The sequence below is a fragment of the Siniperca chuatsi genome, linkage group LG1, assembly GCF_020085105.1.
Source record: "Siniperca chuatsi isolate FFG_IHB_CAS linkage group LG1, ASM2008510v1, whole genome shotgun sequence".
Taxonomy (NCBI): domain Eukaryota; kingdom Metazoa; phylum Chordata; class Actinopteri; order Centrarchiformes; family Sinipercidae; genus Siniperca; species Siniperca chuatsi.
Window position 1 is genome coordinate 32960121 of NC_058042.1, and position 26458 is coordinate 32986578.

General features: G+C 39.3%; 1 protein-coding gene across 3 annotated transcripts in view; it reads left to right on the plus strand.

Moving 5' to 3' along the window:
- The first annotated feature begins 456 nt into the window (after positions 1-456).
- LOC122872116 (tryptophan 5-hydroxylase 1-like) overlaps positions 457-26458 on the plus strand; it is a 38336-nt gene continuing 12334 nt past the window's right edge. Inside the window, exons 1-5 of one of the 3 annotated variants that reach the window (XM_044188088.1) lie at positions 457-712; positions 17795-17941; positions 18110-18293; positions 18514-18614; positions 18779-18846. In XM_044188088.1, the coding sequence (XP_044044023.1) occupies positions 626-712; positions 17795-17941; positions 18110-18293; positions 18514-18614; positions 18779-18846 (587 nt within the window). In that variant the 5' untranslated portion in view covers positions 457-625. Of the gene's footprint in view, positions 713-1574; positions 1747-11959; positions 12196-12332; positions 14120-17794; positions 17942-18109; positions 18294-18513; positions 18615-18778; positions 18847-26458 lie in introns of those variants that run through there. The other 2 variants (XM_044187917.1, XM_044188002.1) reach the window with 2 other exon arrangements.

The following is a 26458-nucleotide window of genomic DNA, read 5'->3' on the forward strand; positions in this document are numbered from 1 at the left end:
CAATCTGCACACGTCAATCAATGACAGACTTGCATTGTTTACTGTATATTTTGCCAGACAGACTAGAAGCACAATTGGGGGAAAATATCATGTATTTCTTGAAAGTCTGATAGCCCACCACTAATATTTTAGTCCCATCTCATCAACGGAAACAAAACATACATTTCATCATAGTTTTTTTTATTATCGAAGATCTAGTTTTAGCTCATCAACGTCTTGTCTTAGTTATGGTAGTTATGGAAAAAAGGTCACTGACAAACATTTTTCGTCATAGTTTTCGTTAACAAAATTAACACTGCATGTCAGGCCATGTGTCAGCTCAGATGTTAATCATGACTCTTCCTAATCTCCCTCAAGCTGGAAGAAATGGCTGCTTCCTCTCTCCATGCACCCTCCCCTCCACTAAAGCTTTACAAATACCACATCATTTTGCTCTGTGTGACAGTACATCTAGCAACTTGTACTGTAGCTGATCTCAAAGTCTTCTACTGCTGAGAGAGGCTGTCTTCCTTTCAGAGAACTCACTGTCCTCTAGTTTCAAGTTTAGTTGTAGCTAGTGCAGAACAAACAACTTTATTGAGCAATAATTATATATTACATTTCTACTACTGATCTAAAGACAGGCATGTATGCCAAAAAGTCAGATGAACAGGGGCCAAGCAGAGGAAGGTCTTTTGGCTCTGCTTATGAGGAGAAGCAGCTCAACAATGAGGTAAGTAGCACTAATGATACTTGTGTTCTGTGTTTCTTTGAAAAACCTCAGCTAAATGAATAATGGGATTTTAGTAGCAGTTTTAAGTTACTCTGAGGTAACCTCAAAAAAGTTGTTTGACCACTAGAGCTGATGGCTTTGTGGTGGCCCATCATAACTCAAATCATTTCTGATTGGTATAAGCTTAGTGAAACATTGTTTCCAACTGAAATCACATTTTGTGATCCCTTTTTGTAGTCAAAAATAATGGCAACATATTTCTGAATGTCTTGTAAATAGTTTTTTATTATTAAAACTAGGGATGGGGATCGTAAATTTTTATTGATATTGATACCATTTTCGTGACTGCTTAATGATCCGAGTCTTTATCGATACCACTATCGATAATTTTCTATTAATTTGGTGGAAAGACGAGACAATAAATTCTTAACAGAATTGGTATTGCTTTTATTGCTGAACTGTGAGTCTGTGACTGTTTGATTTCTGAACAGAATGAAATTTGCCTAGCTTTCAACATAACACTGCTGATGCTTATTTAAAAGGAATACACAGGGCCCCTTCAACATAATGTATAACTATGAGAATAGTAAAATAATATATCAGCAGCAATAAATGTCCAACACATTTTTTCCAACAATAAAGATAGGGTAAGCTCGAACTGACCACCATCGAAATGAATGAAGTTGGCGAACGTTAAACATATTTTGGCCTATCATTAAACACAACTCATTACTAGGCCCTCCAAATGTTCGTCTATCAGACACATTTAATTTGGTAAAATGTGCTTAATATTAATACAACTGTTTTGTTTATGTTTCAATAACTATTTCGTTTTCACACTAAAGTGTTGGGTAATGTCTCTACTGTCACTTTAAGAGATCGCATATTTTTGGATAATTATTGTCAACGAACGGGACTTGCTAATTGGGGGAAGTTGGGGTGCGTGCACCATGCATACCTTGGGGAGAGGAGGATGATTGTCCCACAATGGCAGCCGGAGTTGGCGGTGTTACGACTCGAAGACGAAGTCGAAGGTACAGCTAGACGGCTTTAACTGATGCACAATGTTGAGGTGCTTTAGCATTGACGTTGTGTTCCCCCCCTTACAGGAATTTAACTTAGAACATAAATGGCATTTCACTTCCTCCTTAGCTTTGGTTTTACTGAAATGTTGCCAAGCCTTCGACCGCTTTACACATTCAGCCATCCTATCAAGTAACCTAATGTGTGACCAAATGAGAAATAAAGCGAACGAGGGCGGGAGGCAATTAAATTCTTCTTCATGTAGTTTAATGGCAGTTGGCAGGCAATTCAATTAAATTCAAAAACTTTATTAGACAATTGATGTATGCTTGTGCACCAGTGATTTGATTTAAATGACTCTCATCTCTCGAGACATAACATTACGTTATAGGACCCGCTGGTCTCGATAGCAGTATCAATAAGCTTGATTATTTATTTTCAGGTTTTGAGAAATTTGGAAAAGGGTCCTTGCAGAACCGGATCTCGATACCCATCCCTAATCAAAAGGAAGACAAAAGGTCTGGGAGGGAAATATCAGAAATGCTCCTTTTCAGCTCAACTGGCTGTGTTGGTGTTTGCGTTTGATAGCAGCTAGAAGGCTGCCAGAGTGCCAGTGTTACACTGTAGGGAGGGAGAGACAAAGTAAGGAAATTTGTAGCATACATGTCATGGGCAGACAGCATGTTGTTAGTAGTATTGAAGAGTAAGGACCACACCAGCATCTAATCGGACCGAAGCAACATTTGCAGGTATAGGTTTACATGCTGTTTAATGTGATGTAGCTGAGCAGCTAATTAGCTTTCTAGCCTGCAAACTGACATTAGCAGTGCACTTTTCCCAGGTGAATGTTTGTTTCATCGCTTGTTCAACAAGCGAAGGTGCAGGACAAAATGTGTGTTCATGTTTGTAAGTTAGATAAGAAGGAGACTTTAGCAGGAAAGCTAATGTGGATTGTTGTTCAGAGTCTCCAGCTCGTGTTGTGTAGCAGGCTGCTGTCTGGCTCAGTGTGACCATCTGCTCTGCCTATGACAGAATGCTGACGTTACTGCTTTATGCAAGATTTGATTGGCTGTATCGAAATAAGGTCTCCATCTACGTAGACAGATTTCTAAGGATATTCTGTCGTATTAATGCAAAACTAGTCATGAAATCATGAAACATCATGAAATATAAAATCATGTATCAATCATGAAATATAAAATATAAATTTCTCACTTTTGGTTTCTGATTTTTTTTCTCAAAGGAGAACACAGGACAAGTGATTTACAGAGCAGATACATATGCTGTAGCAGACCAAAAAATAATTTCCGTTGGACTTCTTCTGTGATGATTAGTTTGACTGCAACTTGCAACAAAGCCAACAGAGACATATACCATTGTAACTTTGATAAAATAGATGAAGTGTTTAGCAATTTGTAAAAGACAGATTATAGTAAAATCTTACTTCCATGCCAGAAACCCCTTGGGCAGCTGATAAACTTTGTAAAGAGCATATTGTTGCTGGCAGGTTGTGTAGTTTATATCAGAAGCTGTTTCTCCTCTCAGCCAAAGATTTGGGACTGATAGTAAAACGTGTTTATGTAAAATTATATACCGAGAACCAAGGGACTCCCTAAAAACTTTCACCCCGGGGCGGTGCCTTACGTTCTGTGTCACACGGAGTGCTGTATGTCTGATGCGCGTTCTCATCTGCTCGCATTGGACCATCTCGTCACTTTTTTGATAAGCTAGCAAAACCATAACCTAAATAGTTGTTTATTAACCTAATATTTGCCTTAACCCCAAGGTTAAACCTACAGGAGACCTCATGCTTAATTGTAACTTCAAACTGATGATTTTTTATATTTTTGTGATCATCGATTTACAAAGACGCACTTTGAATTTTGCTCCTTGTATTGCTGGCACAGCTGCATCCGTGACTAAACTAGATTTTCAAATTACTTTTACCTGACTCAAATTGACCATCATAATGTTATACTGGAAAATATGTACAACTAAATAGTGCTAAAATATACTTACATTTAGATGGACTAAATTATGTTCAACAAAAATCTACTCAGATGGAAACAAGAATCTACTCAGATGGGGGGGTCTGTATTCTGATATCAATGTAGAATCTTGCATCAATAGATGCCCAGCCAAAATGGGCTTACAGGGGAGACTATCAATTTCCATGTACATAAGTGTATGTACATGGAAATTGATAGTCTCCCCTGTAAGCCCATTTTGAGACCAAATGCACAAATTATAGGAACACATGAATCCGTGTATTTTTGTTTTTTGATTTTTCTGTTTTAAAACCGAATTGGAAAAACAAAAAAACTGTGTCGTTTTTTAACAGTTTAAAAACAGAACAGAAAAATGGATAAACAAAAATACATTGTTTACATAACATAGGTGTCTGGTTACATAAAAACAACAAAACAGCCCATGCTGGAGTCGAACCACTGATCGCTACAACTGTATGGTTTCTGCTGCCTTCTCAAGTATGCCATTGGATGTATAAAGACAATGTGAATGAGTATGCCACAGAGACATCAAGGAAGAAGAGGAGACTGTCGAATTGCTAAATGCTTCACAATAATATAACCTGAATGCTTTACAATATAAAGACTGGCTGAATTTTCTACCTTGCATCATTTAGACCCACAAAAATCATATCCTTAACATAGGCAACATGCCAGCTCTGGTGTAAAAAAAAAACAATAACAGATTAACTGGAGTTTGAATTAACTGGTGATATTCCCCTGCATGAGGCTGTGGTTGCTATGGCAATCTCAGGACTCGTCTTTTTTGATGCAGAAGTAAAAAATCCCTCATAAAAACGTCTCCAGAAGTTACTGTAATGTATATTTATGTATATTCTTTAGAATCTAGTTTCTACATCATTTTCCTACACAGATTCAGGTGTCTCCAACCTGCAACTGGTTTAAAGTGAGGACTATAGGGAATCAGGTACTTAACAGTGATGAGGTAGGTGCAGCCAGAAAACAATAGGCCTGATTACTGATTACTGGGCCATCATTGAAACAATTAGGTCAGTTTCAAGTGAAACTAGCTAATCAGCAGATACTCGGGTGGACTCCTTCCTGGGGGCAGGGCTTATTACAGGTCCCATTTTTTCACAATTGAGAATGGCTTCCGGATGGGAGCCGAAACGTCTTGTTTCTGAAAACAGTGTCCAGATGACTACGACTAAAACCTTTTCTACGATAGAACACTCCTGGACGAATGAGGGACTACACCGTTACTGTTAGTTAGTTGCAGTCTATGGTGCAGAACAGCTGCTGGCCTGAGATGTTGCATGAGTTAGACTTGTACAGAGACAAACATCTTACATACAGGGTGTACGCAGCACAAGCTATGAATCATAATAACACAGCCCAAGTTTTCATATCCACAGTTACCAAGGAGTGTTAAAAACACAGCAAAACAGAAGGCAAATTTGGCATAAAATAGGTTAATTAATTGTAGTTTCAAAGTACTAAGGCCCGACCATCGAGGCTGATTTCAGTCTTCAATAACATGTTTGAATTCATTTGTTTCCAAAAAAAACAAAACACCTAGAATCACGGACATCATTAGTACAGGCTGTTGGGCACTTATCTAAAGCAGCTGGGCAAAATGCTTCCATAACACACTGTCGAAAACCATGAAGTAACAAACAAATTCACTCACTCGTATTCACTGACAAGCATATATTGAACTTATCAGAGATCTATTTTCTTCTCAAACGCCAATAGGCCTGAAAGACTGCAGTAAAAGGGACTTGGCTTTTAAATTAAGTTTTAGGTAAGTTCATATTTTTCAAATCGCATCATCACTGAGTATTTCTGTGAAGTCATGTCACATTGCCATACCTTGGCTTTAGCTGAAACAACTCCCCTGCCTGATAGATCGCATGAGAAGGTCTGGAGTAATCACAGTCTTCAATAAATTTCCTTTTGTTTTAAGCAAAGGATAAAAGCAGGCTAATTGTCCTACTGTCCTACACAAGCCAAAGAATGCATATTGACTTAAGTTTTCAGCATGATGCTCGCTGCGACACGCAACGCAACGAGCAGGAAAACAGTTCTGAGATTAATCTGTGGCGACAATAACATAAATGTAACATATTACTTATACTTTTCTACATCAACACTGGGAGTGATCCTTATAGAAAGCGAATTAAAGAAGAAACATTTGTTTAGCATATTTTATCAAGCATAGCCAATAGAGATGCAGTAGGGGCAGATAATATAAATATACAATATGGTGTGAAAAAGTGTTTGCCCCCTTCCTGATATATTTTTTTGCATGTTTGTCACACTTAAATGTTTCAGATCATCAAACAAATTTAAATATTTGTCAAAGATAACAAGTAAACACAAAATGCAGTTTTTAAATGAAGATTGTTATTATTAAGGGTCACTGTAACAATAATATAGATATAACTAACAGCAAAAAGTTGTTTTCTGGTTATGGTTTAATTTCTATGCCAATTTGAAGACGAAAATGGGGAAAGCACACGTTGTAAAACAAGTTGAACACAGCTTTGGACAAAGGTTACGCGGACCGTGGAGATCACGCTTAGCTGTGGTAAAGTGCAGTACATAAATATCACAAATCCGTTTTTCTGTTCTGGTTTTAAAAGGGAAAAACAAAAAAATGATGCACTTGTTTTTCCGATTTGGTTTTGAAACAGAAAAACAAAGAACAAACCATACACGGATTAGTATATTCTGTATGCCTTCATCTTTGACATGCATTAAATAAAATGATCTTATAGTGTCTTTAAGTCTAGTCTAGCCTAATTTTCCAAGCTTTAGAAATAAAACTAGGCCATACTTTGCCACTTTAACTTTTTTTTCGTTTTCATCAAACGAAAATTCCGAATTTGTGTTCTGCATTCTTACAAAAGGTGCACGCAGGTTATCATATAAAGTAGCCTACAGTAAAACTAAGTGCAATTTATTTTCATCATCTCCCAGGTTACAGAACAAATACACTCTGCCTTCCTCACTTAGACTACCAGAATTTTTAGGATACCTCTTCTCAGGTGGACATAGGGCACAAGTTATGACATTCTAATGTTAGCATGACTGTATTGTGCAAATTAAAAGTAGTAACTTACATTTGTACAAAACTAACGTAACTCACCCTCCATTGTGGAAAACTCGTAAACGTGCACTACTAAGTCCTGCAAAAGCATCCCCATCTAGGTAAAATACAACGTTTTTAGGGAGTCCCATAGTACAGAATAAATGGAGCATCTTTTGGAGACTGCAAAACTCCTGGTAATTAAGTGCTCTTGATCGGATGAGATGAATAGTTTTCACCATGGTACTCATCACATCACCCACCTAGGCAGCTCTGGTGCAGACTGTTTCCTGTGACTGGTATTCCCATATGGTGATAGACAGTATATACACTAAGAACTGCATTTTAATATTGTCTGCGGGCCAAATACAATTTTAAAATAACCAATGGCAACATAGATTCAGGTGTCTGGCTGCACATTGCTTGCAGGCCGTAGTTTGGACAGCCCTACTTTAAATGAAAGTACAAATGGTGCTTGACTAAGCCAGTTCCGTAGATGAAGACTCTTTGGTCCAGCCTCTGAAATGAACATTTCTCTTGCAGCAAATGCGTACTCGCAGCTTAAATGGTTTTTAGTAACTATGGCAATTGTTATGTTTTGGAAGGAGCCGTTAACTAAAGTGGTTTCACATCTCAAAGTCAGGCCAATAGGGGTGCTAGTGGAAAGGTAATGGGGAAGACTTTGGGAAGAAGACAGCAGCAGAACAAATTCCTGCAGCCTATTTTTTTTTTTAATTCTGTACCATAGGGTAGTGAGTGGGCAGGCTAAGGGGACATATTTTGGTGGTCTACTAGAAAATGTTTACATGCTTTAATGTTCATCCAACGCATTATTTCTCTTGCACTGTCCATTGTTGCAGCAACACTATTCACCCTTTGTGTGAAACAGTCCAATTTAGCTCCTGTCACTTTAAGGCCCCGCTCCTGCCCGGCTCCCATAGGCCTAAACAGGCACTGCCCACCAACTCCAAAAAAAAGAGCATTTTTCCAGGGTTTTTCCTGGATTTTGTTTTAGACAAAGGTGGCAAAAGCTGGAGAATGCATGTGGCATGCAGAGTTCATAGTTTGTGCGTGCACTTTTGTGCCGTACAAAACAAATCACAAAAGTGTGCATAGGGATTTAAATATTATACCAACAAAACGATGGAACAAAAAGATGAAAAACAAAGGCTGCGAAAAATGGATGTTTATTTTAGCACAGGAATCAACATTTATTTATTTATTTTTAAACTCAGATTAATCTTTCTGTACATTTCACCCTCCTGGCTATTTTTCAGATAAAAATGTCTAACAAGATCCTTTCAATCAAGTGTGTCTTGGGGTGGTCCATTCACTGCCACATGTAGGTAGACATCTTTGAGTCTGTTCCTGAGTTAAATGGTAAATGGACTGTACTGTAGAGCTGCTCATCAAAGTAACTAATCATTCACACACCGAAGGCACGGCCCTTGGGAGCAATTTGGGGTTCAACATCTTGCCCAAGGACACTTCGACATGTGATCGAACCGCTGACCTTCCGATTGGTGGACGACCCGCTCTACCACTAAGCCACAGTCACCCTAGTTACTGTTCTAGTCTAAAGATGTTAAAATAGTCTAATATACAGTGGTGTGAAAAAGTGTTTGCCCCCTTCCTGATTTCTTTTTTTTTTTTTGCATGTTTGTCACACTTAAATGTTTCAGATCGAACAAATTTAAATATTAGTCAAAGATAACAAGTAAACACAAAAATGTAGTTTTTAAATGAAGGTTGTTATTATTAAGGGAAAACAAAATCCAAACCTACTGTGTAAAAAATCGATTGCCCCCACCTGTTAAAACATAACAAGTTCAATTTCTCTAGCCACACCCAGGCCTGATTACTGCCACACCTGTTCTCAATCAAGAAATCACTTAAATAGGACCTGCCTGACAAAGTGAAGTAGACCAAAAGATCTTCAAAAGCTAGACATCGTGCCGAGATCCAAAGAAATTCAGGAACAAATGAGAAAGAAAGTAATTGAGATCTATCAGTCTAGAAAAGGTTATAAAGCCATTTCTAAAGCTTTTGGACTCCAGCGAACCACAGTGAGAACCATTATCCACAAATGGCAAAAACATGGAACAGTCGTGAACCTTCCCAGGAGTGGCTGGCCGACCAAAATTACCCCAACAGTGCAACGACGGCTCATCTAAGAGGTCACAAAAGACCCCACAACATCTAAAGAACTGCAGGCCTCACTTGCCTCAGTTAAGGTCAGTGTTCATGACTCCACCATAAGAAAGAGACTGGGCAAAAATGGCCTGCATTGCAGAGTTCCAAGACGAAAACCACTGCTGAGCGAAAAGAACATTAAGGCTTGTCTCATTTTTGCCACTAAACATCTTGATGATCCCCAAGACTTTTGGGAAAATACTCTGTGGACTGACGAGACAAAAGATGAACTTTTTGGAAGGTGTGTCCCATTACATCTGCCGTAAAAGTAACACCTCATTTCAGAAAAAGAACATCACACCAACAGTAAAATATGGTGGTGGTAGCGTGATGGTCTGGGGCTGTTTTGCTGCTTCAGGACCTTGAAGAATTGCTGTGATATATGGAACCATGAATTCTGCTATCTACCAAAAACTCCTGAAGGAGAATGTCCGGCCATCTGTTCGTGACCTCAAACTGAAGCGAACTTGGGTTCTGCAGCAGGACAATGATCCAAAACATACCAGCAAGTCCACTTCTGAATGGCTGAAGAACAAAATGAAGACTTTGGAGCGGACTAATATTTAAATTTGTTTGATGATCTGAAACATTTAAGTGTGACAAACATGCAAAAGAATAAGAAATCAGGAAGGGGGCAAACACTTTTTCACACCACTGTAGTCTGTCACCTCTCTTTCCTCCTCTGTCCTAGGCCTTTTATTAAAAAACTCTATTATCTTCATTTTAATTCTGGAAATTAAATTTAAAGTTATTGCATTATTTTAGACATACATGACAAACAACTGTTTATTTCTAGGGCTGGTTATCATTGGATTGGTTAAACAGATGAAACTGGAATTTCTTCTATTCTAAAATGATCTGTCAAGTAACAACACTCAAAAAGTAGGCTACTGAGGTTTGATATTCAGTCCTATTTATTTATGTAACTTAAGTTAACCTAGCTTTCATTATAAACACACATTTGTTTACCTCACAAATGATGGCAATTTATTGCTTACCTTGGTCTTGTTGAAGTTGTAAATGTGTCATTCCCCCATTGCCTCCACACTCAAGTGTCATGGGCAACTTGTGCGTGCATGGTATAAGCGCATCACAGATGTTTTTGATAAAAGGCAAACATTTTGGCAAAATAAAACAAACAAAAAATCCTTCGCGTTTTTGTCGGACAGGGAAAACCCTCTTTTCCCAGTCTTCCACATCAGCTCCGCCAGCTGTTTTGCAGCCAGTTACACATTTCCTTGACATTTCCCTCAGATAAATAGACATTTATATATCTCATATAACGTTTGTTTAGTAGCATCAACTCTCTTAACCACATACATGAACTCCTTTGACAGTTCTCTTTACAGGTACATGTGGGGAATGTGCTACAGAGGTCTCTAAAGTAGAAAGCACTTGTGTGGAGATACCAGATGTAACGTGTTAGCAGTAATGTTACTGTTGGAGCTTTTCACTTCTGTTGACGTGCTGCGGTAAGCGTATTGTCTTATTTCCGTCACCAGCGTTTGAGCGTTACTAGTAGCGTATTTTTGCATCAAATTTAATTTAATTTTGTTCGATTCTTTATTATAGTGACCAACTATCTGCTATACATTTAGACGTCCACTAGTTCTGCATGCTATTCAGTTTAGCTAGCTACCGTTCTTTAGCTTAGCAGCTAGCAATGGCTTCTCTCTCTCTCTCCTGCTCGGTGTGTCAAATGTTTAGCTATTCCTCTGCCTCCTTTAGTGATAATGGTACATGTAATAAATGTAGCTTATTTGTAGCATTGGAGGCGAGGCTTAGTGAATTGGAAATGTGGTTCCACACCATGGGAACTCAATCATTAGCTGCTGTAGTGAGCCAGCCCCCAGTAGCTGGTGAGGTCCGACCAGAGATAGCTCCTGTTAGCCGTCTCCCGGCAGCTCCCGAGCAGAAACCAGGGAGGCTGGGTGACTGTCCGAAAGAAGCATAGCCTTAAGCAGAAGCCCACGGTTCACCACCAACCTGTTCACGTTTCCAACAAGTTCTCCCCACTCAGCGACACACCAGCTGAGAAACCAACTCTGATTATTGGCAGCTCCATTTTGAGAAACGTGAAGTTAGTGACACCAGCGACCATAGTCAAATGTATTCCTGGGGCTAGAGCAGCCAACGTTGAACCCTATTTAAAACTGCTGGCTAAGGATAAACGTAAATACAGTAAGTTATTCACGTCGGCGGTGGCGACTCCCGATTACACCAGTCAGAGGTCACTAAAGTTAATGTTGACTCGGTGTGTACATATGCAAAGACAATGTCGGACTCTGTAGTTTTCTCTGGGTCCCTGCCAAACCTGATCAGTGATGACATGTTTAGCTGCATGTCTTCATTCTGCTGCTGGCTGTCGAGGTAGTATACAAACGATGTGGTGTACAAACGATGTGGGCTTTGTAGATAATTCAATTTTATTTATATAGCGCCAATTCATAACAGTTATGAGCGCAGTGTTCTAGTGGGGTAATAAGGTATTGTGAGCTCTTTAACACTAGAACGGCCACGACGGTCATTTTGACCGTTTTGAAATTTATATGTGCAATAACTTTGTTGAATAAAAATATACAATCCTGCTGGTACGTGACTTTTCCTAAAAGTGTCTGTATTTTTATTTACAATGGGTTTCATATAAATTACACAAAAGAAAAAGAAAATATGATCATTTTTACCTATTTCAGCCATATGCGGTCATTTTGACCGCACTGAATTTCGCGCTATTCTATTGTTCTATTTTTCGCGCGCTTTGTTATACAAATAGGAACTATTGTCAAAGAAACATCGCTAGCGGTCTCTAGTGCTATTAGCATATGCTAATTTGCTTATAAATACAAATTATTAGACTAAATTGGCTATCAGTACAATAATTTAAGAAATTGAGTAATTGCCTAGGTTGGAGTTTATAAGGAGCCTTTAGAAAATGTCTGAAATGAATGAAAGAATGAAGAGAAAGATGACCGCTGCCATGGCCTTGGAGATGCTTCAGAACTTGGACAGCGATGACTCTGACGCAGGGGATCTATCGGAGGTGGAAAGTGACAGCGACATTTCCTTTGTGCAAGAAAACACTTCGTCCTCATCGGAGAGTGATTCAGAGTCCATACCGAGGAAAAAGAGGCGGCTACTTTCATCGGAGACTAGGGATCCAGATGTTCCGTTCACGGCTGACGTTCCAGGTGAGCTGCCCTGCGCTCCGCTATGCACCACTGTCCTGTCTTGTGCTGCCCTGCGCTAGTTATAGCCTTGGCTATTCACTAGTTATTTTTATCATTATGCTATTATTATTATTATTATTATTATTATTATGTCCTAGGCCTTCCCGAACCAGTACCTGCTCTTGAGCCAACTGGAGTGCTCAGCCCGCCCTTGGAGTCATCTCGGCCGGAGGCCGCTGTGGAAAAGGGGAAGGATGGGACGGTGTGGACGGTCCTTCAGTCAACTGAACGTCCAGGGAGAAGGCAGAGCCAAAATGTCCTGACTGAAGCTGCTGGCCCCACAGCGCACGCGAAGCGCAACATCGGAGATGCGCTCACGGCCTTCTTGTGTGTGTTTGATGATGGCATGCTGAAACACATCAGGGACTGCACTGTGGCTGAGGCACATCAGCACCGTGGTGACAGCTCATGGGACCTGACAGTGGCTGAACTGAAGGCCTTCATAGCGCTGCTATATATCCGTGGAGCACAGGGAGCAAAAAACATGGAGTTGGGCAGCCTTTGGTCGGAAAAATGGGGCTTCCCGTTTTTCAAGGAAACCATGTCCAGAAATCGCTTCAGGGAGATAATGAAATTCCTGCGGTTCGACAAAAAAGAGACCCGACGTGTGCGTCTGCAGGATGACAAATTTGCCCTGGTATCGGCCACTTGGAATAAGTTTGTTCAGAACAGCATAGCCTGCTACAAGCCCGGTGCCAACATAACCATCGATGAGCAGCTGTTCCCCACCAAGGCCCAGTGCAGATTTATCCAGTACATGGGAAATAAGCCTGATAAATTTGGAATAAAATTTTGGTTGGCTGCGGATGTCAACTCAAAATATATGCTGAACGGGGCTCCATATCTGGGAAAAGAGGAGACGCGGAGCAGAGGTCAGCTCGTGGGAGAGAGTGTGGTGCTGAGACTGGTGGAGCCATTCCTGGGGAAGGGAAGAAATATTACTACAGATAATTTCTTCACTTCTCTCAAACTAGCCACCGCCTTACAGGCCAAGAAGACCAGCCTGGTTGGCACCCTGGGGAAAACGAAGCGTGAGTTGCCCCCCTCCGCAAAAGAGCAAGCGGAGCTGTTCAGCACAAAGGTGCTAAAATGTGCAGATGCGACGCTCACCATCTACCAGGGAAAGCCGAGGAAGAATGTGTGCATTCTGAGCTCCGTGCACACAAGCGTGGGCATTACCGATGGGCCGAAGGCAAAGCCGGAGTCGGTAACATACTATAATAACACCAAATATGGCGTGGACGTACTGGATCAGATGGCAAGGGCATACTCTGTGAAAGGCGGTACGCGTAGATGGCCAGTGGCTGTCTTCTATAACATCCTCGACCTGGCTGGAATCAATGCCCACATCCTCTTCAAGGAGTGCACCAGCAGCAAGATAGCCCGGAGGAAGTTCATGCAGCAACTGGCAGAGGAGCTGAGAGCGGAGTTCATGGAGGGAAAGGGGGCAGCATGGCAGTTGGCACAAGGTCCCAGTCAGCAGCAGAAGCAACCACCGCAGCAGACACCAAAACGGAGGCAGTGCCAGGTTCGGAGAAGCTGCAAACAAAATAAAACACACGACACCTGCTGCAAATGCCGCAAACCTGTGTGTGGAAATTGTGCACGGAGAACAGAGGTCACTTGCGTTGACTGTGAAGCTTAAATAGCCAAGCACGCTATTGATGTAATTAGTTAATATAAAATTAGTAGCCTAATCCTTTTATGGTTCTAAACTTCGTTCGTGGCTCTTTTTTAACGTTAGATCTGCTCGTTTCCAGCTTTTCCGATTATTTTCTGTGTTATAAATGTGTTATAAATGTTAAAACAAACTTTTTCAGAATCAAATAGATCCTTTTAATTGTTATTATCTTGTTCTGAGTTATGCTGAATAAATACGGAAAAATACTGGTGTGAATTTAGCGTATGCACGATAATTACGGTTTACTGTATGCGATGATGTGAATATTGATAAATGTATAATTAAACTTTTTAAATGTACATTTTGGTGTTATTTGGTTTTTTAAAAGATATCCTAACACATCAAATGCATTAATCTCCCATTTAGGTATTTATCACTAGAGAATATAGAGTTTGGTATCTAGCGGTCAAAATGACCGCTTACGGCAATTCTAGTAGTTGTGGAATTCTGGCACTTCTAGTGTTAAGATACAATGGTGCCAGACCATTAAGAGCTTTGTAGATGAGGAGAAGGATTTTAAATTCTATTCTGGATTTTACAGGGAGCCAGTGCAGAGAAGCTAATATTGGAGAAATATGATCTCTTTTCCTAGTTCTTGTCAGTTCACGTGCCGCAGCATTCTGGATCAACTGGAGAGTCTTAAGGGACTTATTTGAGCAGCCTGATAATAAGGAATTGCAATAGTCCAAGGACGCCATTAGGCTAAAACTCTTACTCTAGATGTCTGATAGTTCTGTAGCTAAATTTAAGGAAGCGATCTCATCTGCATTTAATTCAATGCTATGTCTCAATAACAGGACTCCTATGCAAATCACAGCCCCTCCCAAATTGTCCATCTTGATGATAGTGTTGCAGGCTCATTGTGAATGACACTCAATTCTATCACCCCTCAAACAAAGATGATAAGATGGTTAGCACCATGGTATAACCCCCAAACCTGCAAATTAAAGCAAACATGGCGATCCAAAGTGGGATGAATACCGTCTCTCCTAATCAGACCAGGTCTTCCCCAGAAAGTCTGCAAATCATAAAAAAATAAAATAAAAACAGGTTTCTTTTCGGCACTGTAGCCAGGCTGACACAGAATCACAGCTGTATTGAGCCATGTATTCCTATAGCCCCCAGTAGCAACAACTTCAAATTTTATTATTAAAGAAGCTCATGAACTATTTGAGAAAAAAAAATTCATCACGTCCTGCCCTCACCCAGTACCAATTTATCTTTGAACACGACCTGATATGTATTTTGACTGCTTTGCTTCTATCAACCTTCTTCAACTAACGTCAACGATTAATTCATCTAAGTCATCAACCTGTCTCTCAGACCCCATTCCAACAAGGCTGCTTAAAGACGTTTTACCCTTAGCACTTCTTTACTGGATATGATCAATATGTCTTTATTAACAGGCTGTGTACCACAGTCCTTTACAGTAGCTGTAATTAAATCTCTTAAAAATCCCACTCTTGATCCAGGGGTTTTAGCCAACTATAGACCTATATCTAACCTTCCCTTTCTCTTGAAGAGCCTTGCAAAAGCAGTTAAGGACAAATACCTGGATGACCTGCAATTTTCTGATGTTAAACTCTAAAGGAAATGCATTTCAAACTGAACAATGCTATTTATGCCTGCAATGAATTTATTCATATTAAATTTCATTTTGATAATTATGCTTGCACAATCTGTAAAAGTGATATAGAATACGCAGACCACTTATTCTTCTCCTGCACATACACCAAAACATGTTGGGATGACATACATGTGTCGTAATGGATGTCACACAAGGGAGCAGGGAACACAAGGGATAGGACCCAAATGCAGACGAGAGGCAGAGCAGATGTAATATATTAATTTATTATGGGAAAGGCTTATGTGGATAGTCAGACAGGCAGAGGTCCAAATCAGGAAGGCAGTCCAAGACAAGCAAACAAATAAGACAGGAAGCAGGCAATAAACAAAATCCAAAAGTCCAGGCGAGGTCCAAGCAAACGCAGAAATAAATCCAAGAGACTTAAGAGAAGCACAGGAAACAAGGCTGGGATACCTGACGTGTAGACCACATACCACTGCTGATGCAAATGATCTTGACAACGAACTGACACTGAACAAAGGAAAAAACCCGGACTAAATACACTTAGGTAGGGGAGACAATGAGACGCAGGTGCATTTAATCAAGGCAGAGCCAACAATCTAAACTGGAGGGAAAACAAACAAAGGCAGGAAGTAAAACCACAAGACACACGAGGAGAGGAGAACACTACAAAATAAAACAGGAAACAGGACAAAACCCCAAAACTATGACAACATGATTGTTTAGAAACTAAAATATTTGGTTTAGCTCATGTGATGATGTAATTTTTGGGTCTGTACTCAATCAAATGTTCAGCATCTTTTCTCATTAACTGTATTCATCTGCTGAGAAAATAGTTCATTCAGAAAACAAGATTCCTCTGAAAAACCCAAAACTTCATCATCTTCCAAAGAGAACTCTTCCTTTTTTGCTGCTTTGAAATGACTTTTACAATTGGCAAGCAACCTCAAATTTGTTGAACAAAACCGTGATTGGAAGTCACGCTTTTGTTTATTTTTGTTATTTATTTATCTTCATGTAATTTGTGTCTGTTATGTGCTCAGTATTTCAGTACTTTATTTCAACACACGTTTTCCTTATTGTTTGTACATAAAGCAAATTGTTAATAAAAAAACAAAAAATATGAAAAATGGATACCGCATTCAAAGATGGCATCCCATTCATTCCTATGAAAGTTGCTCACAGGGCGCATACATCGAAAAAGCCTCCACGGGGTCCGTCACGCTTCTGCATTTTTGGGCCCATAGAGCATGTGCACTAGAATCTTTCTCCAGCCAAGCTGGTTGAGAGCATGCGCATCCAAGACATCCGGCGGCCGAGCTGGCTGACTTCCCATTGGCTCTCTGCACACTTGAACGCTCTTCTAGACTTTACAAATGTTATTGGACCGAATGGATCAAATTCTTATAATAAAAAGAGTCGTTTCAGGGGGTTGGTGATGCTGTTTTACAGCCGCTCCTTTTCCAACAACGTGACCATCACTTGATGAATTCGGAAGTTGCAATACTCCAAAATCACATCACAGCCCAGCTGTTATCTTGTGTGGAAAGAGCAAAATACAAGTGAACCTTACAAAGCAGTGTGGGAGCTCAGTTTTAGTGGGCTCATTTCTCCAGGCGTTCACCTCAAGCTTTACAACTTTGACAATGTTTAACATGTATGTCCAACAACATAACTTTCTATATATCCCCTTTAATGTGAGAACTGGTCTGGACTCCTGTAGTGGGTAACACTAATTAATTAATTTGGTCTGTCTGCTGTTTTTTTAGAGCTTGATTAGTTGCAGCTTTAAATAAATTGATAAAATACACACAGTTAACAACTTAACATAAAATACAAGGCCTTCCTCAGTTTGCGTTCATGTCTGTAATGTCATCAGTCACAACCCAAGTATGTTCTCATTCAAGGTCCGCATTTAGCCAAGTACAGTCCTGTACTTGGTTAGATGTGAGTACAGTTCAGTAAAAATTTGCTCTGTATGCTACCTGCCCAGCACCAAACTGCAGTCAAAGTTGGCAACTAGTTTATGAACACTGGAGCGTTTTGCCAAATGTTTCTCTCAGGAGGTTAGACCATGGAGTAGCAAAAAAATCAGTTAATGCAGATTTAAGTCACAGTGCATTAAGTTCTCTTGGCCAACATACATTTAAAGTACCTTTTATGTCTCTGCTTAGTGGATCTGTAGGTCAACAAGCATGAAAAACAAGTTAGTTTATTTATTTTAGGCCATAGGAAAATCACTGATCCTATACAGTATGTATAAATGTTTCTTTTTACCCTAAATGAATAAGGTAACATTCATTAAAATTGATGAGAACCAGGACAACAGGAGCATCTCCACTGGAAGGCCCACCAGTTCTGAGAAAGGCATTGCAACTATCATAATTTCACTGAAAGATGAAGTCGGTGGTCTCATCAAGGCCCTTAGGCTTTTCCAGGTGGGTGTTTCATTTAAAGTTTTAAAAGCATGACTTATGCTTTGTCATCTTTAAATTAATAGTCAAATTGCTTAATATTTTTTGTTGAAATAATCTTCTCTGAATGTTGTGTTTGATTGTGTTTGGAAGCAGTTCCACATATTTTGTTCATCTTATATGTATGCACAGGAAAAACATGTCAACCACGTTCATATCGAGTCTCACAAATCCAGACGAAGGAAATCAGACTTTGAGATTTTTGTGGATTGTGATGCTGACTACAAACAGCTTAATGAGCTGACTCAGCTGCTAAGGAAGCATACTGATGTTGTTGAGATTACTCCATTTGACAACTCCACTCTACCTGATGATGGTAGGCGATACTTTACTTTTGACTAAAATGAAACTAAAAACATACATAGCAGTAAATACCATAATCTAGCCCAACAACAAGCACCAATATCAATAGTGTATATGGTTCAAATCTAAGGGCTGTTTTGATACTGTTAAATCATGATCAAATGCAAAAGCAGAAACTTAATGAGATACAAGCACCTTTAAAATGATGGAATTGAATCTGAATTGTTTTTCAGATATGGCTGGTGTGCCCTGGTTCCCTAAGAAGATCTCTGATTTGGATCTGTGTGCAAACAGGGTTTTGATGTATGGCTCTGAATTAGATGCAGATCATCCGGTATGTAGGACAAACACAGCAGTTACAGAGTAGCCTGTGGTTTACGTAAATTTCCGCTTCTTGTCTAAAATGCAAGAAAGACAGCTAAAATGTCTTTTCTTTACTTTTATGATTAAGAAATTGTTAAAATGTAAACTGAGATTGTGAGTGTATTGTTTTTGCAGGGATTTAAAGACAACATATACCTTAAAAGAAGAAAATATTTTGCTGATTTGGCGATAAGCTACAAACAGTAAGTTCCATTGTTTCTTTGACTGTGATGCATTTGGAATTGTTTCATTTTGCTTTGATGTATAAAACTTATTAGCTGACATATAATATAAGGATAAATAAAATTTAAGGATACATCCCTTGAGATGGGCCATCTCATTTTGGAGGTGATGATGGACATTAACAGTCAATAAAGTCAAAAAATAAAGAAAAAAAATAAAACAATATAAAATAACGTCAAAAACACAATTAAGGAAACGGCTTCTCCAACAATCCCAAACCACATCTACTACATCATTACGTACGTATATGCATCATCTGCATAAAAATGAATGAGCAACTGCCAAACCAAATAAAATTATGTCAATAGTATTGAGAAAAAAAACCCATAACCTATGAAAGGTAGAGAGAAACAAAACATGATGATGAAGCAGAAAGCTACAATCAAAAAGAGTAACAAGTATATTTGAGGTAAACAAGTAAAAAAGTCTTGAAGTCAGGAAAAGAGGTAATAGTTTTCTGTGATTATTATGTTATTCCAGTCTTGGCTTTTCCGCTAATTTCTTTAGAAATCAGACACAACAAAGAAAGGGTGTTGAGTGTGTCTAAGTATGATAAGCTAAATGGAATGAAATGCTGTTTTAAATATGAAGGATTGCTAATGTAAATGCATTTAAAAACAAAAAGCAACCCATGAAAATTATAGTTAAGTGGTAACCAGTTAAATGTATCATTAAGGAAACAATGATGTGTATGATTAGGATACCTCAAAACAAATCTGCAAGTATTATTGTAAACACTGCTGTAGCTACCATTGAGGTCCTTTTTTTTGGGGTTGTTTTTGTAAATAAAAGCGATATCTGTAGCCTAAGTAACATCATTTTAAGTGCCCCTGTGGATATCAAGTTATAGGACAGCTGTAAAACAGGTAAATAAAGTGAGCAAGTCAAAATCTATTTAGATCTCCCAGTAAAAATGCAGTGCACACCTGTCTGGATATGGTGAGTGCACAGGAAGGTTGGAAAAGATCATGTAATTACTTAAAGATAAATACAGTGCTTGTGTAGGCCTGAATAGTGTTGATATCAGATTGATATCAGAATTAGAATCAGAAATACTTTATTGATCCCTGAGGGGAAACTCTTTGTTACAGCTGCTCACTATCACGTCACACAGGAGAAGAAGTACTAATAGAATAGAAATAGACATAATAATAAATAAGTCTGCAAGCAAATCGAAATATGATACACTATAATACACCTAATAAAAATAAGTACAAGGGGGTATGAAGTATAAAGCTAAATAAGTGTACAGTACAATGTAATAATATAAGTAATAGTAGTGCAATCAAGTTGAGTGTAGTAGATTTAACCAGCTTATTATGCGGTGGATAATGCACAGCAGTAATATAGTTTAATAAATATCAACAAATGTAGGATAACAGTATTTTCCCCAGGGGTTATTTCGGCTTGCATTAATTAGTAGTTATGGCAACCAACAGCAATGAAACATGTAAACATACAAAACGTGAGGGGAAACAAAATGACTATAGCTGCTGCAATGTAGACTGTTCGCTAATGTTATTTCACAGGTGAAAAACTGTGTTTACTGTTAAAGTTGAAAACTTAGCTTAAGACTGGGGCAGATATGAAGTGAATGAAAGTCAATGAGCACTCAATTTCCATAGCAATCAGACAGAGTCCACTAACTGGGCCTCTTGTGAATGCCACGGTATAAGACTATTTTACAAAAATCAGACAGCATTTGTTTTTTCAGTCACTTATGTTTGCAGCAGCTAATATATTGCTTGATAGTTATTTACGCAGTGATAACAGCGCAACTGGCTCTTGCCTGGTTGTCGCTCGCATTGCGTCAGAGGTCATTTGCATAATGTTGAGCCTTCACAACTTTCCTTTGTGCTGCTGAACGTCTTTTAAATCTCTGTACCTCAGCGGGCGGCACCGGGCTGCAACGCCAGGTCCCTTTCACAATGGATAGCAGTTTATTGCTGTCCTAGCTTTTGAGTCTGTATGTGGGAACGGGCCTGTTAGAGAGAGAAAAAGCAGGAGACAGAGAAGACGAGACGGTGTACGGGTAATTAAAATAGCTGAGCATGTATCCGTACCTGTAGACTCTGACTCTTTCATCATTGCTTGCGATATTGCTAAGCTACAGAAAGAGGACCCATCTCTTGCAACCCTGTTTCCTAAGTGTGTACCTGAGTCAACCCAGGTGAAAGGTAGATGCAAGGAGATATTCGTGGTAAAGGGAGATTGGCTGTATCGCCGTAGCCAGATTGGCGACCAGCTAGTCATTAACCAGACTTTGAGAATGGTCCCCCGTTTCTATTGGCCCAAGCAATATGCAGATACAGTGTTGTATTGTCAGTCTTGTCCACAGTGTCAGTTAATAGCTCCAGGCAGGAAAGGAGCTGGGGTTCACCTCATCATTGACATTCCCTTTTCCCGCATTGCTATGGACATAGTCGGCCCATTTCAAAGGAGTAGTGCAGGCCACTAGTACATACTGTGATTTACCACAAAATACCCCAAAGCCTTCCCACTGAACAAGATCAAGGCCTGCCAGATAATCAACTGCTTCATCCAGGTGTTCTCCAGAGTCGGAATCCCAAAAGAGATCATCACACATCAAAGGTCACAACTTCCCTTAAAGCCTGGTGAAGGAGGTGTACAGCATGCTGGGAATTCAAGGGGTGAATGCTGTATGGGCATTCAGTTAGTGGTCTAATGGATGTCTTGAAGAAGGCCTGGGGAGGTCCCATGCCACATCAGCAGTCCAGTGTACTCTCACATGTCCTGAAAATGAGAGACAAACTGGACCATTTTCAAGAGTTTTTCATGTTTTTTTTTTTAATGTTGGTGTATGTGTGTGTGTGTATGTGTTCCACACTGTCTGACTGGGAAGATGTCTACAAGGTGGAGGGGAGAGAGGCCGCTACTACTTCTACCATTAATAATGATTAATAATGCGCTTTCTCACGTCAAGTTTCTCATGTACACCTACTGAAAGACTGGGTAAACAAACGAGCAGTCAACAAACTTGGGGGCATGCACGGCTGTACAGCTTCAAGAGCAGTACTTTCCCTCTTCAACTGGGGCTTCAGTGATTCCAAATCTAAGTCATCTGACAGCAGGCTAACATAAGGAGCTGGAAGCCCACTTGCCCTCTTCGGCCCTCAGCCAGGTTGTACTCACCTCGTTAAACATGAAATTCTGCTTTCTCCAACACAACAGTTCACTAGGGACACCACTTGCAGAGTTCCAGACAGATTTGTTCCTGACCTGCAGCAAGAAGTGGGGGAAATGCAGGCAGTTTGGCGGTATAGGGGACAGACACAGTGAGCCAAGCTCCTGTCTTTAAAGTCATCTTTAGCTCTCTTTGCCCCTGTCCTGACATAGAGGGAACTTGTCTTGCTTAGCTAAGCATTATTTAGCAAGAAGAAAGAGAAATTTCTCCTAGAGAAACTGATGCAACACCGGAAGATAAAAACAACAAAGTGGCCCCACATGGAGCGACCACCAACACAGACATGCTCGATGTGAAAGTCAGTACCCTGCCACCCTGGTTTCTGGCGGAGATGGAAAAATGCTTTCAAAGAATTCAGCACCTACCAGATCTAAAACTAAATACAATCACTGGAAAAGCTCATAAGCAAAAATAGAGCAATGGTCAGTGTGTCATCGTATTTGAAGAAAAGCACGCCAACTACGAAGAAAGTCTGAGCATCTTACATTTCTGATTACAACAAAAAATTCACAGAGGAGATTGATAACGTGAAAAGCACACTGGATGATTTAGAGAGCAGAGCAAGAAGACAGAATCTTCTGCTTGTCTGCTTCCCACAGGGTGCTGAAGGTAAGAATCACATTCCACCAAGAATGGCTCTCAAACATACTTGGATTGGAGGGCGACCATATAGCGATGGAAGGAGCCCACTTCAATTCCAGACGCATCTTCAGCTCCCCTCTGTCGGCTGAGAATTATCTGGACTTGCTAACTTGATTCTGCTCGGACTACCTGCATACTCCTTATGTCCAGTTACCATGTGTAAGTAACAGCTTTACTTTCACTCCTCCACAGAACAGACTGTTATAGACAGCATTATTAGATGCATATTTATTTTCATGTTATAGTCTTGTACTTACCCTTGTAAAAGACATGGACTTCAACAGCTGATGCTCTCACTTGAACTCACACTGGACTCAACGGTTTAATGATGGTTTATAGTAGCTGAGTTAAATATCGGTTTCGTTCATTACTTTTAGGGCTTTTAATGGGCAGGTTTGGCCTATTAGCGTAAGAAAACTGTTAAATGGATGGTCTACACTGTTGTGTCTGGCATTAGTTGCTGAATTTTTCAGTTTTATTTTACAGTGATCATCTGTCTCTTTTCTTTCTTTTCTTTAAATGTTTTTTATGTAATTGGTTGATTGGTTTCAAAAATTTAGGACAGCAATTAAACTATAACCTCTAGTTAGAAAGAAATGTGAATAACATTCATCTCAGGATTTTTGGAAAGTGTGTAGGGGTGGGTTTCTTTTTTGTTTTTTTGTTTTGTTTTTTGTTGTTGTCCTATTGTATTATCTCCCTCGTTGTTCTGTTTTTGTTTCATATATCTCAAATCCCTATCCTCTGCAGAACGTAGGTAGTTATGAAAAGTATTTGTACAACACTAAGTGCCTGCAAGTACTTTCTATTGATATTTGAGCTGGAATATCAATGGGATCAATAAACAGACCAAACACCTTAAGTTCCTCAACTTCCTCAAAAAACACAGTATTGATGTGGCATTCCTACAAGAATCTCAGATGTAGAGCATGCTAAGCTGGGCAAACAATGGTTAGGCCAAATATTTTACTCATCATTTACTTCACAGGCCCCTTCTATTGTAAACAAGTAGCGAAAGATAAAGGGGGCAGATACATCTTAGTTAGAGGTTTCCTGGCAGATGAGCCAAAAATCGTGCATATATGTTAAGCATGGTTATTGGCTATTGTCCAAATCAGAATGATCCAAACTTCTTTTTTAATATTTTGCTAAAGGTTATTTGTTGCCCCACTGAGCATATAGTTGGAGGAGACTTTAATCTTGTTTTAGATTCAATTAAGTAAGTAAGTAAGTTTATTGTATTTATATAGCACCTTTCAAGAGCAGACGTCACAAAGTGACGTCAAAAGACTTCACAATAAAAGACAAAAAAGCAAATAAGAGACAGAGCAATAGACACTAAATGCAGATATTCGGCTAAAAATAAGGCCATAAGGCCAAACAAAAACAAACTAAACAAAAGCAAGTCTAAACAAATGGGTATTGAGCTGCTTTTTAAGGGTTTCCACGGTGTCCACAGATCTTAAGTCCAATGGGAGAGAGTTCTAAAGTTTAGGAGCTACAACCTCAAAAGCACAGTCTCCATTTTTGTCTTGAGCCTGGAGCGAGGAACCATCAAACCATGATCAGAGGACCTCAGATTCCTACTGGTATTATATGGCTGCATAAACTGTTCCTCCTCTACATCCAAACCTGTATCCTCTGCAGCCAGGGCTCTGAAAAAATAAATCACAGATCTTAATTTAGTAGACATGTGGAGAGAGAGACATGAATCAAGCTATGAATACTCCTACTACTCATCTGTCCACAATAGTTACTCTGAGATTAATATGTTCTTTGTTTATGTGGGGAGAGAATATCTGGTCTGTACCTGAGTACTGGAGGTTTTCCAATAATTTAATTAATCATCAAATCAACTAATTTCCTGTAACAAATAAAGGGTCTGCCCCACTACCTATTATCTGGGAAGCTATGATGGCATATATTAGGGGAATCCCTATTAGTTATTACTCACTGAAAAAGAAACAGTAATAATCTAAAAATAATTATTTTTAATCTGAAATTAAAATTCTTGAAAAATAACATTTTCGCTCACAGACACAATCAATTCTAGACCGGTTGATCTCAACAAGAGCTGAATATGACATCCTCACTACAAGGGAGGTTGAGAACGCAGTGGCTAGGTTGAAACATAGATACTATGAACAAAGAGATAAATCAGGTAAACTGTTAGCATGGCAAATCAGAAGAGAATAAGCCTCTAGAAACATTTTTGGACTGAAATGGTTTGCAGTCCCAGGCTCAGTAATCATGCCTTTGTAGAATTCTGTCCGTCTTTATATTCATTAGAGGATGTAAAGACTGATTAAACAAACAGTTTTGTTTGTTTGAAGAAGCCAAGAAGAATCTTCATCTCAACAAGAGCTGTCAGGCTCCCGGGAGGTAAAGCCCCGCGACCTGATGGCTTCTCCATAGATTTCTTTAAGACATTTTTGAGTAAATTATTGAACCCTCTTGACATGTTTAACCATTCAAGTGTCTACCCCAAGGATCCTAAAATGTGTGGGTGATATAGACCAATCTCATTCTTGTTATCAGAATATAAAATATTAACAAAGGTTATAGCTCTTAGGCTAGAGAAAGTCCTACCTGCTTTAGTTATAGTGCTAAATCTATTAAAGACCCAATTTTTGCTGTCTCACTTAACGCAGAAAAGGCCTTTGATCATGTAGAGTGGCATTTCCTTTTTGCAGTATTACGGAAAAAGGACTTTGGGCCTTATATATTGAGAATAATTCAAAACCTGTACCACAACCCTACAGCAATAGTTCAGCAATAGATACCTCTTCTCCCTTTCCCTTATTCTGTGGTACTCATCAAGGTTATCCTCATTGCACTAGTGATCAAGCCTTTAGCCATCGCAATAAGAGCACACCCCTACATCTCAGGGATTAGGGTTGGGGAGGAAGACTGTCACGTTTTTCACGTTTTGTTCTGCAGCATAAAATACGTCAGTAAATACACTCGTGAATTCTGAAGCTTTAACGTGTCTTAAAAAAGGTGGTTGTTAACAAGTGGCTAAATGAGACTAAAGAGGTTGTCGGGGACATAATAATAATAATAATAATAATAATAAAACTTTATTTATAGAACACTTATCAAAACAAAGTACAAAGTGCTTCATAGAAAGAGAAAATACCACAGTGAATGATAATATACATACTAAAAAAACAATAAAATAAACAGACAGCTCAGGTAAAATCAGGATATGCTTTCGGATAAAAATGCGTCTTGAGAAGAGACTTAGAAGACACTGACTCAGACAACCTAATTTCTTCAGGCACGAACACGCACTTGTTCCAGAGCCCTGATGGCAAAAGCTCTGTCCCCCTTAGTTTTCATCCTGGACTCAGGAACAGACAGAAGATGCCTGAAGATCTCAAACTGCGTAAAGGTTCATAAGGGATTAAAAGATCTACAATATAATCTGGAGCCAGGCCATGAAGAGCCTTAAAAATAATCAATAAGATCTTAAAATCAATCCTAAAACAAACATGGAGCCAATGTAAAGAGGCTAAAACAGGTGTGATGTGATCATACCTCTTGGTCCTGGTTAAAAGCCTAGCAGCTGAGTTCTGTTTTTTGGTTAAGATAAGTGAACAGACTGTTACAATAATCAAGGTGGGAGGAGATAAAAGCATGCACAACAGTTTCTGCATCACTAAAATTTAAAATAGATTGTATTTTTGCAATATTTCTGAGGTGATAAAAACATGATTGGACAA